A 13,548-nucleotide genomic window follows, 5' to 3' on the forward strand; every position below is an offset into this window, starting at 1 on the left:
ATTATCGGGTTTGAGATTCTGTCCTCTTCAACATTTTCTGAAGAGAGGAGTTTTAAATGTTGGCATTAGTCTAATAGGCTTCATAAACCCTCTGCTTTCTTCCTCTGCTACTGCAGAGTCAATTTAGTCTTATCACGTGACTTGGCTTTTTTCTTAATGTCCTTGCCATATTTCAGTTGTTGATTAATTAACTGAAAATTGTAAAAATGGTGGCAAATGTGAGCTTTGATTTTATTTATTTATTTTAAACTAGATCCTCTTCTGATTAGTGCATTCATCTGAAACGCAGAAAAACATATGTAAGAGAAAAACATGAGAGGATTAAGAGAAGTGCGGTAGGAAGAGAAAACAAAAAGGAAAAGGGGCAGGGTGCAAAAGAAGATAAAAGGAATATTGTATGAAGAGCTATTCTAAAGCTACAGTACTAGTAAGAGAAGGTCTAAACAGAGCCACCAAGTAGCAGAAGGCAAATTATCAACGCATGGCAATAGGAATCCGTAGCAGTGATGCCTTTTTTGTTTGCTTGGTCTTCATTAAAAGCTGCTTTTCAGTGGCTAATGCAACTGACCTGTGCACAGACAAGTAAGGTCTTACATAAAGAAAGGTCTTACATAAAGGGCCGGGAAAGATTTGTGTAGTTTAAATATTTCAGGTGTTATCCAATTGCCATTATATTTAGAGAAACGTCTGAAGCAATTTGAGACCATTTAGTAATTATTTTAAGACCCCTGAAGGGCAGGTTAAGGTATGGAAGAAAAGGTGTTAGTTTGCAGCTTTCAAGACAGCAGATAGCATTTCACATTCATCCAGTGGTTTGTACTTAGATCTTGACCCTTCAAAGGCTTTGATTTTGATAAATACCCTGAGTTCCAGAGAGCCCATGTGTAGACAAGTTAACCTTAAAAGGAGAGTTATCTAGGAATGAGCATCTACAAATAACTGCAAATTAAATTCTTTGCACTGGTTAGCTGAACTGCAGCAATACTCAATTACTACTGTCAAGAGACTGTGTATTTTTCTGCAAGTCCTCAATAAAAAGTGAACACTTGTTCTCCTCTGCCCTTTTTTACCTTTGTATTAATAATTTTTGAACTTGCAAACAAGAAGAGACTACCCAAGTGAAGCTTGCCTTTGCTATTGTACTTGCAGCAAAACCAAAAATCACATCAGCTTTAATGTAAGACCCTGCTGAGGAACATGAATGGAGTTAAAGGACAAAAGTTGAAGAGAGTGGGAGTGTAGGGAAGGGTGCAGTGCCTGAGGTCGGAAAGGGAGGATCTCATGCAAGAAGCGAAGCTTTCTGCCTTCAGCATATGTATTTACACACATAGATATACATATGTGCACATACACAAATATGTGTCATATACGGAAGGGACAAGACTTCTAATTTGAGTGGGAGCCAGAGAGGGGAAGAGGAAGGCGTGTATGGCTGTGGACAGCAGGGTGATGGGAAGGGTGTGTAAAATAAATGCATTAGAGGGAAGGAGGCACTGAAGGATGCATAAGTTATCTTGGCAGATGGGGTCTTACAGATGGCTGAGTGGTTACAATATCTTCTTAGAGGGAACGGTGTTCATTTTTCCTTCTCAGTCCAGTTTGTTTCTCTGGAGAGCTTTTTAATACACCACATCTCTCAGCATCTCAGAAGGGAAGCCAAAACACCAAGCAGTGAGTGCAAAAAGGAAAGGGCCCACACAGGCGACCAGAGGCAAGAGGCCAGGGCTGCCAGGGGTGAGGCTGTTCCCAGCCTGCTTCTTCAACAGCCAAGGACAGATTTCCTGCTGCTGAGGGCTGTCAGTCTCCTGGCATCCATGGACTTTGCGTTCTTATGAGAATCTATTTAATTAAGCAAACAGATAAGCTCCTGCAGCAAAAAGGCCTTATTTATTGAGCATTGTTTTGACTGGTACAAGCTTCTTGAGCAGGAAATGTTTCCAAGACAGTTTCCTTATTTAGCACATGCTTGAAGCCTTGCATGGATCTGGCTGTGCTTTCCAACAGGATTTCCCTTTTCTGTCAACAGAATAACTTCCCAGCCAGCAGCCGTGAACGCCTGCAGGACCTGAAGTCTACAGTGGATTTGCTGACCAGCATCACCTTTTTCAGGATGAAGGTAGTGATATGGGTGGGGATGGGAATGGCATCTCTTTAGTTTTTCCCTTAGGAGTTGATTTCCCATTTTCAAAGCATTGTTTAACATTGTTGTGCTTTAGACACTTAAGGAAGATGGAAATCATCTGTGAATATGTATAAACATCCACATTTTGTCTTTACTTCACTGTGTTTTGCACTGAGAAGATGTAAATTGTTTTTTGCCTAGTCATAAATATGGCATAAAAAAAAAGAAAGGAAAAGGAATAAAGAAAATTGGCTAATTTTAGGAAGATAATTTGCTTCTGTTAACATCATTAGGAAGCTTTTCCTATAAAACTAACTGTAACATCAGCCACTACTATCTATTCACTATCTTTTATCTAGTAAATATTTTATAATTTATCTCATGGAGGGTAAAATACTGCAACAAGATAATATCTCTCAGTAGAGGTCCAAGAGAGTTCTTATGAATGCTAATGTGATGGTTCCATAGTTAAGTTTATTGTTCTAGCAGTGTGTAATGAGATTATTTTTGATTCCTGATTATTGGTTTCTAAACTTTTTTTAAAAGTTTACGACCTACTCTCATCTGTTTGTACATGTCACATAGAAATTCTTATCAAAAAACAAGTGTTTAATTTGAACTGTTTCAGGAAGTTCTTAAAATTTTACTCCTAACCCTTAAGGTAAATCATGTTTTGGAACTTTATTTTAAGAGTGTTCATTCAGGCAATCTGTCCGTATCGGAAGTTTGCTTTATAGAAATACTCGGAGAAGTTGTGAGATACTGACAGTATCAAAATTGCTGGGTTATTGTTGTATTTGCAGGGTGATGCCTGCCTATCTGTTTAGTTTAAAGTGCTCCTGCAGCATTTTTCTAAAGCAATATAACAATGAAATAATGAAAACAGCTGCTGTTGCAAGAGGAGAAGGCGTATCAGTTGGCATGACCCTAGGGATTCTGGTGTGCTTTAAAATTCAATAAAGCTTGTGATGAAAGATGTCCTTAATGCAAGTTTTTGTATTTAGAGGCATATGAGTGGTCTTCAGCAAGACTTTCCAGATCAGATGTTATCTGCTCTGGTGGTCTGTTACACATTCTTCCAATGTTGGGAAAGATTACTCGCTGGCCTCGTAACAAAATCCTATAAATTCAGCAGAAATTGCGTGTTTGGCTCAGATTATACACATATGAAGCCACATGATCTGTCTATTTTGAGAAATCTTCCTTGGCCTTTCAAAATATGTTTTTGTTCTGCAAATGGTCCAGTGGGGAGATAAGTGTCATCAGTGCTCTTTGATGCCTGGGGAGAGTGACCCACTTGTGGCTTCAGGTCACCGATAGCCCAAGTCGCTGAAAGCAGATCCACCAAGCCCTGGGTGGTTCCCAAACCGGTGGTGTGTTCCTTCCCTGTTTGATTTATGAGCAGTTCTTTGTTTGACTCTCTTTGTTGTCTCCTTGTCAGGTCCAAGAGCTGCAGAGCCCACCCCGAGCCAGCCAGGTGGTGAAGGACTGTGTAAAAGCTTGTCTCAACTCCACCTACGAGTACATTTTCAACAACTGTCATGAGCTGTACAGTCGCGAGTACCAGACAGACCCTGTGAGTAGCTGATAAGAAGGCTGAAGTCCAAGTTTCTGATTTTCTTAAGATAATAACGAGAGTACTAATTGATACAAAAAGCCAACACAAACAAAATTACGTGACTTGTTATCTTCTGAATGCACGAAACTTGTAATCAAATAATGAGCTCTAATTAGTAATTGGAGGATGATAATTGTTTTACACTAATTATGATGCATTTTGCCAGCCTCAGCAGTTACTTGTGAAGGGAAGGTTTGATGTAACTTTGAATGAGCAAAAGCCAATTAGAGCAGATGTAGACTGATCCAGGAAACTTTAGCATATATAAACCCCGAGCAGTGAAATTTTACCTTGTTTTCTAGCAGCCAGTATCCTGCACTGGGTTTAGGAGTGCAGTCTAGAGGAGGTGCCTCTAGACACAAACTGTTTTCAAATCCATAAAAGTGCTTCCAACCACTGTGTAGTAATGCACACACAGTGTGTCAGTGTGGATATAGTCATCAAGCAGGTGCCTAGAAAGCAAGTATTTGGAATAAGCTTAGGGAAAATAATGTCTCAGCAGGTCTTCTGGAGCCTGGCCTGCTCTTGGCATGGTAAATGGCAGAACAGTGATTAGTTGGGTTTGAGGTCACCAGTAAGCAACATGGTTTGGCATGTTACTATGTTTTGCATTAGATCAGGCAAATTGCCAGCAGTCATTATGAGTTTTAAGCTCTTCAGAGAAAGGGCCCACAATGGTGATCTACATTTGCAAGCTTTTTCTGTCCACTTAAAGTTTATGCTGTTTTTCCAATGGCTTCCTTCCCAGAACAAAAGTCAGGACCTTCCTCCTGAGGAACAGGGCCCCAGCATCAGGAACCTTGATTTCTGGCCCAAGCTCATCACTTTGATAGTTTCCATCATAGAAGAGGACAAGAATTCCTATACCCCAGTCCTGAATCAGTAAGAAACTTCCATGTCCTGTGTGGCTAATACTAGTCTGTGTGTGCTCTGCTGTATTTGTTGAGCTACTTTCTATCTCTTCTGTCATTTGTGCATTTATGGAAGTACTTATCTTGTCTGTCTGTCTTTCTGTCTTATCTGTCTCTGTCTTTATAAATAACTCTTTTTGATTGGGATGGAAGAGTTTCAAAAGGTTCAGTTACGCTGGCGTTCGAGCACAAACACCCTGATTATTACAATCCTGAACTCAGGGAGGCACCTGAAAATGGGGTGAGAGTTCTTTTGGTTTTTTCTGATGTTGAGCAGTTCTGGGGTGCACGTTAATGCACACAGTGGTGCCATGGTGCCTTACACTGTGATTTAGGAACACGGTGTTCATTGCAGCACTGGGAGATTGCATTGGGTGGAGTTGGCACAGCATTGGAAAGGAGCCTGAAACAGGTCTGTTTAACCAGTGACACCACTCCAACAGTCCCACAGGGCAGGAGAGAGAGAGAGAGAGAGATCTGACAAGGTATTATACACGAACAGCTGGATTATACCCTAATGATCATTGATTTAACATAATAATCATTCATCTGTCAGCCTAGTAACCCTTGAAAAGGAGAATGAAAAAAATAGACAAGGAAAGCGAAAAAGGTACAAGGACGTTGAGATCACATTCCCAGAATTATTTTATACATCTCTACCCGGAATGACATCCAGGGCCTGGCTTTTTGAGTTAAAACCAGTGTAGTTTTCAGATTACTTAATCTATGCCACAGAGTCCAGTTCACGGTCTCCAGTTTTCACCTGGACCTTTATCTAGGGTGAAGGAAGTTCCGTAATGTTGAGCTTTTCATCACATAGTGTAGCTCAGAGCTGCATAAAGAAGAGCCTTTTGCTCTGCCACATGCCAAAGTTTTTCCAAATGTCCCCTCAGGTTTCCTCAGGAGCTTGCAGTTGGGAAGATCAGCGCAGAGGTGATGTGGAGTCTTTTTGCCCAGGATATGAAATACGCCATGGAAGGTAAGAGAATGTCTCACTGCTGCTAGCTGACTTGTTGCTGATCTCTTGTTCTCCATCCATTTGGTGAAAATGAGGCCTAAGCACAGGAGTAGCAGCACTGTTTGGAGCAGAGATTCCCAGTGGTTTGTTTGTGCACAGCTGCTTTATGGGTGAGAATTGAGGCCGAGATCTGCATGAGCTCCAGGCCTCTGAGTCAGGCTGTGTTGCAAGCTGTTTATTGTTATCCCAGCTGGTTTGAAATCAGAGGTTCTCTTTGACCTGAGGTTACATTGGCTTAGATTAGCAGCCAGCAGTAGCTTCATTCTGCAGTGTACTGTGGTAGAAAGGGTTGAAAACGTAGTCAGACTCTGGGTTTTGTCATGGCTCTAGTTCCCTGGATAGTACAACATAGATGGTCTAAGCCATTGGCAGAAAGATGCTGTTAAAACAATTCCTGCTGCAGACATTTTGAATTAGTCTTTGCATAATTCCACCTCCTAGTAGGGAAGAAATTTTACTGTTTCTGCAAATGAGTTAGGCATGCAAAGCCCAGCAAACTTCCAGAAAGGAATTCTGCTACTTGCAGTACTCTTCAGGTGGTTGATTACAGTTTCTGAACTTGATTTTTGTTCTATACATTGATTTGCACAATCTAATCATCTTTTTACAAGGTTCAGAGAGCATCCAGCTCCCGCTAGCTCTGCAGCTGTGGTAGCAGTTGCTTTCTCAGTATTTCGTAGGGTTCAGCTTTATGATCACCTGTAAGGTGCTATTGTGATAAAAGAGAAGGGCTGGTGCTGTTTGTGGCATGCTAGTGTCTGTATTCATATTCCAAACCCAAGTCAAACTGCTGCTTTTGGTCACTCACAAAATTTTGCTCAATCCACTTCTCCCTAGTTCGATTTGAGCTTGCTTATAGAAGTGACAGCCTATTAGACTCTTACTTGAAATTGCTAGGACAAAAATGCTGCATGTAAGAGAGTTTCCTGCATTTTGTTCTTCAGAAACAGTCTGTGGGGTTGCTCTGTAAGTGAAGAAGGTTGACTCCATTTATTGTATTAGTCTCTGTCAGTGCAACAAAAGTAGAGACTGTGCTGTGGGGAGGCTCTTTGCCAGCTGTAGGCTTGAATTCAGCAGGCTGCAGGGCTGGATGAAGTGTTCTCAATTCTGTGTTAGGAACTTTTTATATACACTTGTACCCCACAGTGCCTTTGTCTTGTGAGGTCATGCTGATATAAGAACAGACACTGGGGAAGAAGGACTAAGACCTACTATGTTGAAGAATCTCTTTTATAGGGATTGTCAATACTTGCTCATATGTTAGAGAGGAGGCAATGGTGATAATTTCATGTTATCTTTCCCTAGAAACTGTTTGCTCCTGCAAACCATTTTAGGTCCCCTTTCAGTTTTGTTCTTACTTATATAGAAGGGATGGAGCACCTCTCCTATGAAGAAAGTCTGAGAGAATTGGGATTGTTCAGCCTGGAAAAGAGAAGGTTCCAGGTGACCTAATTACAGCCTTCCAGTACCTGAAGGGAGCCTACAAGAAAGATGGAGAGGGACTTTTTACAAGAGCATGGAGTGACAGGACAAGAGGGAACGGCTTCAAACTGAAAGAGAATATGTTTAGGTTGGATATTAGGAAAAAATTTTTCCCTGGGAGGGGGGTGAGGCCCTGGAACAGGTTGCCCAGAGAAGCTGTGAGTGCCACATCCCTGTCAGTGTTCAAGGCCAGGTTGGATAGGGCTTTGAGCAACCTGTTCTAGTGTAAGGTGTCCCTGCCCATGGCACGGGGGGTGGATTGAGATGACCATTATAGTCCCTTCCAACCCAAGCCAATCCATGGTTCTATTTACTCCTGCGTGCTTGCCTTCAAGAATTTATAATGCAATTTACTCTTCTAACTGTTGGAAGTGTCCTATCTTCCTACTTTATCTGCAGCCATGAGATCTCTCCAGATCTGGTTGCTTACTTTCCTAAGATTCCCTTTCCCTGTTGCATCCAAAATGTAACTGTAAAAAGGTTACGTGTGAATTTGACTGTCAAAGGGGACATGACTTTGACTGGGGTTTTTTTGTCTTTTTAATGACTTTATTTGATTGCCATGTTCACTTGGCCTCCCAGGTTTTCTCTGTTAAGATCTCATACCATGTCCCCTTTGACTCTGTTCCCATTCATCAATCTGGGCTTATTTTACCTTTTCCTGACATGCTTCTGGTCACTTTTGAGCTTCTTGAGACAAGGATTGGTATCATGTTTCCATCCCTTAGTTCCTCAGTGCATAGCAAATACTCGCTGAAAGACCATCCCTCTTCAAAATATTTATTGGTGATGAAAATTGACACAAAGGTGGCTGATGGACAGGGGAGGATTTGCATTTTGAGCAAAAGTTGAAAAACTGCATGGTAATGTATTTGTACTCTAGTTGTGCAAGTTATGCAGGAGGGTTGGACAGCAGTAGAGTTGGTGTTGGGGTGTGTCTCTTCCAAATATATATTCAAGAAATCCTCAGGGTGCAGAATTCTATTTGAGGCAAGTGTGATTCCTCACTGCTTTGCTCTCCAGAAACTTGTGAAGATAACCTTTAGAACAAGCTCTACAATAATTCAATTATAGGCCTTACTAGATATATTTTAAATACAGATGATTGGATTAGCTAAGTGCATTTTTTTTTTAAACTAGGGAAAAAAAGGGATTAAAGGAAATTGATTGAATGATGTGAGGGATGATGATTAGATTTGCTGTCCTTAGCTCTTGGCTCTGTCATTTCTCAGGTTCAATCACTGATTGTTCTACCAGTTTAACTGCACTAAGAGTTTCATATTCCTTTTGCCATTTTGTGGCATAATCCCTGGGTACATTTCTGGTGCGCTCCAAGATCTGTATGCATCAGGAGCTCTCTTCAAGAAAAGCTAATCTACTTTGTGGAGATATGTGCACATGAACCCAGACTATAACACTTGCTCCTAACTTTCTTCATGGTGTTTTCCCTTATGTTCTGTTCCTAAGTTCTGGATCATATGAGCTCATTCACCTCACCAAGTGGTAAGTTCATGCTCCTTGTGGAGCTTGTAGGTGTGAGTAGACAAAGAGTTTAATCTGTTACCCATAGTTTTAGCACTCTGGATGTAGTTTGTCACACTAGCTTTAGTGTTCTGTAGTCTAATGCCAGCATTAAAACAGATCTGCAAAGAAGACTTGAAAGACCATACTGCAGCTGTAGAAATGGAGGGTATGTGCTGTAGGGAGACTCCTGTTCTGATCAGTCACTCCAGTTTTTTGACAGTACCTGATGCACTGAGCAGTTCTGGGAAATAGCCCCTTTGCTGGGTCCCAGGCATTAAGATGTAGAAAATGTCTCTTGAAGAATAGCTGCTGAGGTCAGAGCTCCAGTTCATGTGCGACTCTATTCCTTTCCTCCTGGCCCAGGTGATGCTTGAGGATCTCTGGCCCTTCCACTCTGCAATGTGAAGGGTTTGGAGTAGAAAGAGTGCAGGCCTGGCTGCATGAAACTGCCCCCTGCCTCCTTCCAGCCTCATACTTCCACATTGCTCTCCAGGATGCAGTGTGGAGGAGAGTTGGGAGGCTCAAGTGGGAGATGGTTTCTTTGAGCTGGAGAGTAGTGCCTGACTGTGTGAGTTGCTTTCCTTTTTCCCCATCATGCCTTTCCCAGCTGGAGTTTAGCCCCATGTGCACCTATGCAGCCTGTGCAGGACAATGTATAAACTCTAATTTATACCTAGAATACAGGGCTTAAGGGCTTCAGATGCAGAGTTCATACCAGCCTGTGGATGCTGCACCAAATGTCCTTCGGACACCTTCTGTAGGGTTAGACTGCTGATGTGAGAAATGTTCAAGTCATAAAAATTAAACACCTATTCTCTATTTAAAATGTGTTCAGGAACTGGTAGCAATAGCAGTGTGTTTGACTGCTGAAATGCAAGTGCACTGCGTACAGATCTTATGCCTTCAGCTCTCCTAAGGAGACTCAGCATCTGAAACACAGCAGAAGCTCCAGGATCCTGCTTCTTGTCTTTCTTCCTCAAAGCAATGACAATTCAAAGCACCATTCACAGCAGAGCTGGCACTTGCCTGTTTACTGGTGAAGGCAGTACAGGACAAGTCTTTGAGAAGTGTCCTGTGTTCCCCATCAACCCAAGAGTAAAACAGATCAGATCATCGTGTGTCCCAGACTTGGCTGGCAGGATCATGCTCCCCTGGAGTCACTGTAGTGTAGAGGATGATTTTTCAAGTCATACAGTTGGCACCACCTCTGGAACACTGACTGGTTAATTGGAGTTAATAGTTTTCTCACTGTCCTCTGTGAAACCTCTGTGGCCCAGAAAGCACAAACACCTCGAGCAAAGAGGCTTGTGCTCTTCCTTTATCAGAAAGGCCTTAAAAGACAGTAATAGAAAATCAACGTCATCCTTGACAGCACCACTTTATCTTAGTTTGGACACATCAGCATTAGGAGAGTTGCAAATTGGAAGCGTCTTTGATAGGAAGAGAGACTGAGCAGACTTGGCAGGCAGGATTGAAATAAATCATTCTGCCACTTTCTCACTTCTAATAAGGAGAAGGGGATCGGAGGCACACACAGATGCCATCTGTCTAAAGTGTTGATGCTTCAACAGCATTGGTACCTATTAGAGTTTCTTTGCAAAAATTTGGCATTATTTGCTGGAAATTAACCCATGAAAAGTAGACTAACAATCAGGAAACATAGTCTGTGGATTAAATGATGTGGTGGAAGCACTGCTCTCTGCCTGAAAAAATAGAACTGGATGTGACGCTGCTGCTAGGGAGCAGTTCCCTATTAATGCCTTAATAATATGGCCTTGGTGACCCTAAAAGCTTTTCTCCATTGGAGGCTGTTTGCAGATGAAATCTGGTGAGGAAATGTGTGAGACTTACAGAACTCTGTGGTCTTTTCAGGATAAAACACAGTAGTTGCTGCACAATATCTCTGTGCTGTTCTGCTGCTGCTGCCGCTAAGCTCTTTAAAAGCCAGCAGGTCATAAAGCAGCACAGAAATGTTCTAAGACTGATGGCTCCCAGAACCTTCACTTTACCTTTTCTAAAATTGGCTTTCAATGTATGCCTCTGACTGATGTGTTTCCATGTCACCTTCAGGTAGTCTTAAACATTTCACCTTATAAAGGAAGCAGCTTATCAAAACTGTGCGGGGTCCACTGAAGGAGGGAAGGCAGATGGTGTGAGCTGTTGGGAATGAGGGGGTTTTGGGTCTGTGTTGGCTTTGTCCTCCAGAATGTTTGAGCTGTTATAGTTCACTTTTGTCTTTTCTCTGTCACAAGCCCCACCTCTCTTTCGCATACGTAAAGTTCTCTTTTATGGTGGTAAGACTTCTCCTTCTTTCTTTTACTTTCCTGTAGTTTATGCCCTTAGTGTCAAGTGTCTCCTTTAGCACTTAGATGGCCAGGTAGTCCTAGTAGCAGTCCTTTGGCTTAGCTTCTGTGGCTGCTTTGCATCTTCGTCTTCTGCAACTTAGAAGTGTTTTAAACGTTCTAAAAACCAGAAAAAGGCTTGAATTGCTTGCTTTTAGTGCATTGCTTAATTTTGAGGAACTAAGTCTGATTTAAGTCCTTTCTGTGTCCAAGTCAGACCTCTCCTCTGCAGGAACAGCACTTTCCCCATGCAGAAACAGCAGCTGGAGGCAGCGCCTGTCCAAGTTAATGGAGTTATAATTGTCCGTTGGTTTCCTCAGTCACAGGGGCACAGAGCGAAGTGGGCACAGTTATTGCTCTGTTTGCTTCCAGATCTGTGGAGAGAGTTTGTATTTTCTTCTGCAGTTGCTTGAGGGATGTCAGCAGTTCAGACACTGAGTATACTCCTAAGTGCTGAAGAAAGATACAAGATTATTAATATAAAACAGGAATGGACTTTCCACAGCTCCAATACAAGCAAATTCACTTTGGAGGGAAATGGACCATAGTATATGTAATTTGTCCATTGAACCATCACTCCTGGGAACTGTGTCTCTCAGATACTGGGCATTCCACTGCTCGGCAGTTGCCAAGGCTTATGGAAAAATTCTGAATGAAAATTTCTCTGGATTTTGTGTTTTCAGTTGTATAATTCATACTTGATGTGGACCTTCTTCTTGTGCAGGTTGATGAAGCTTCAAGAGAGATACAGAAGTTTCTCAGTGTTTTGAATTAGTTGCAAGAATTCACATTTACATGAAAATAGATGATGATAATGATGTAAGATAAGCTTGTCTGTCAGGTAACTGATTAGAAAACTACAGCCATTTTGCATCACGAAGATGTATCTGCCACTTATGAGTATCTGTAGCATGTATTGCTCACATGTGCACGGATCTACCCAGTTACTGGATACCTGTACTGAAGTCCTAGATTAAAGCTATTCAAAGTTAAGAAAAAGACTTCCTCTTTTCAACATAGCTGAATTCTGTCTGCATGTCAGCAGTGATGCCCTTGGAAAGTTACATCAGTAAGGAGGTACTCACATGTAAAATAGGAAGAAGAGTCTAAACTCAAATTCTAAGGATATAAACCTGAGCCTGAGCTAAAATCATGTGTGTCTTAGTATAATATCTCACACTGTAGACATGGACTAGCAGCTTGCTGTGATGCTAGAGTGAACAAAGAAGCTTGACACAAAGTGTATTCCTGCTGTGAGGCCTGGCAAACTAAAGAGATGGATATGGACAGGCAGCACTGGGGAACAGTGATGCAGAATTGATCACCTGATAACGCAGGGTCACAGTACAGGCAAAAGCCAGCTGCTGAGTCCTCATAGCATCATGAAAAAGGAATTAATTTTAATCTTTTCAAGGGAGATTTTGAAGAAAAGCAGCACAGTAGAAGGAGCTGCCTGTGTAAGCACATGAGGGGTGGCTTGGGAGAAAGCGTTTGGGAGAACTTAACAAGTAGTTTAAAAACAGGGATTGTGGGCTGATCAGGGGTGGGAGTCAATTGCTGAAAGATGGTAGTGTGGATGTAGGCTGTAAAGGGCCTTGAGAGTGAAGACATGGTGAATACATTCCTCGTGTTAAGTAAGGGAAGCTGTGATCTAGGGAGTTAAAATGTAGGTCTGAGTATGGCCAGTGCTTCAGCAGTGTAGGTGTGTGGGAAGGGTCATGTTTTGGAGGTATGTGCATTACACAGGGAAGAACTGCATTGTCCCAACATTGTCTGGGTACAAAAACATAAGGAAACCTGGAGGGAGGAAGAGGCTCAACAGCAGGCACTGCCTTCTGGAAAAGAAGTATCATTAATTTCTCCAAACTGGGGATCAGGGAAGGCTCCACCTCCTGTGTAGCTTGTTTGGACTTGCTTGTGACTCATATTGTCAAACTCTTGGTGCTTTCTGTTCTTGTGTACTACAGGATGTAGTGTAACATGTTGGTATTGCTTTTGTTTCTATCCAAGAATGAACAGATTCACTTGCCTTGATTTTTCCTCTGCAAAGATGGAATCTTGACTGTGATATGTTAAATGAAAAGGCCATAAGAGATTCCTCTGTTTTTATTGCTTTGACAACCAAATAATCTTCAACAAAAGGAAGTATTAATTAGAGCTACAGAAATAAACTCCAGAGCCCCAATGGTCAACCTCCAAGAACCCCTGCTTGCTGCCAGAATTCTGTGTTGTGAAGATTTTATGGCTTCAAAGATTTTATGATGCTTCATACTCAAAACATTGCATAGTGCAGTTGCGCCTTATAAAACCTTCTTATGCCTAATGGCAATGACAGTGGTAAATTCAGACTTAACTGCTTATTTTTCCTTCCTTACAGAGCATGAGAAACACAGACTGTGTAAAAGTGCGGACTATATGAATTTACACTTCAAAGTGAAGTGGCTGTACAATGAATATGTTCGTGATCTGCCTGCCTTCCAGGGAAAAGTGCCTGAATATCCAGCGTGAGTGTATTATGTGTCCTTTAGTAA

General features: G+C 41.8%; 1 protein-coding gene across 12 annotated transcripts in view; it reads left to right on the plus strand.

Annotated features, from left to right (window-relative positions):
• The window catches only part of UNC13B (unc-13 homolog B), a 209,623-nt gene that overhangs the window by 154,941 nt on the left and 41,134 nt on the right, over positions 1 to 13,548 (plus strand). For all 12 annotated transcript variants that reach the window (XM_032675045.1, XM_032675049.1, XM_032675046.1 and 9 more), the window contains 5 exons: positions 2,027 to 2,116; positions 3,564 to 3,698; positions 4,489 to 4,622; positions 5,545 to 5,630; positions 13,395 to 13,521. In XM_032675045.1, coding sequence (XP_032530936.1) covers positions 2,027 to 2,116; positions 3,564 to 3,698; positions 4,489 to 4,622; positions 5,545 to 5,630; positions 13,395 to 13,521 — 572 coding nt within the window. The remainder of the gene's footprint in view (positions 1 to 2,026; positions 2,117 to 3,563; positions 3,699 to 4,488; positions 4,623 to 5,544; positions 5,631 to 13,394; positions 13,522 to 13,548) is intronic.

Source organism: Chiroxiphia lanceolata, chromosome Z, assembly GCF_009829145.1.
Source record: "Chiroxiphia lanceolata isolate bChiLan1 chromosome Z, bChiLan1.pri, whole genome shotgun sequence".
Taxonomy (NCBI): domain Eukaryota; kingdom Metazoa; phylum Chordata; class Aves; order Passeriformes; family Pipridae; genus Chiroxiphia; species Chiroxiphia lanceolata.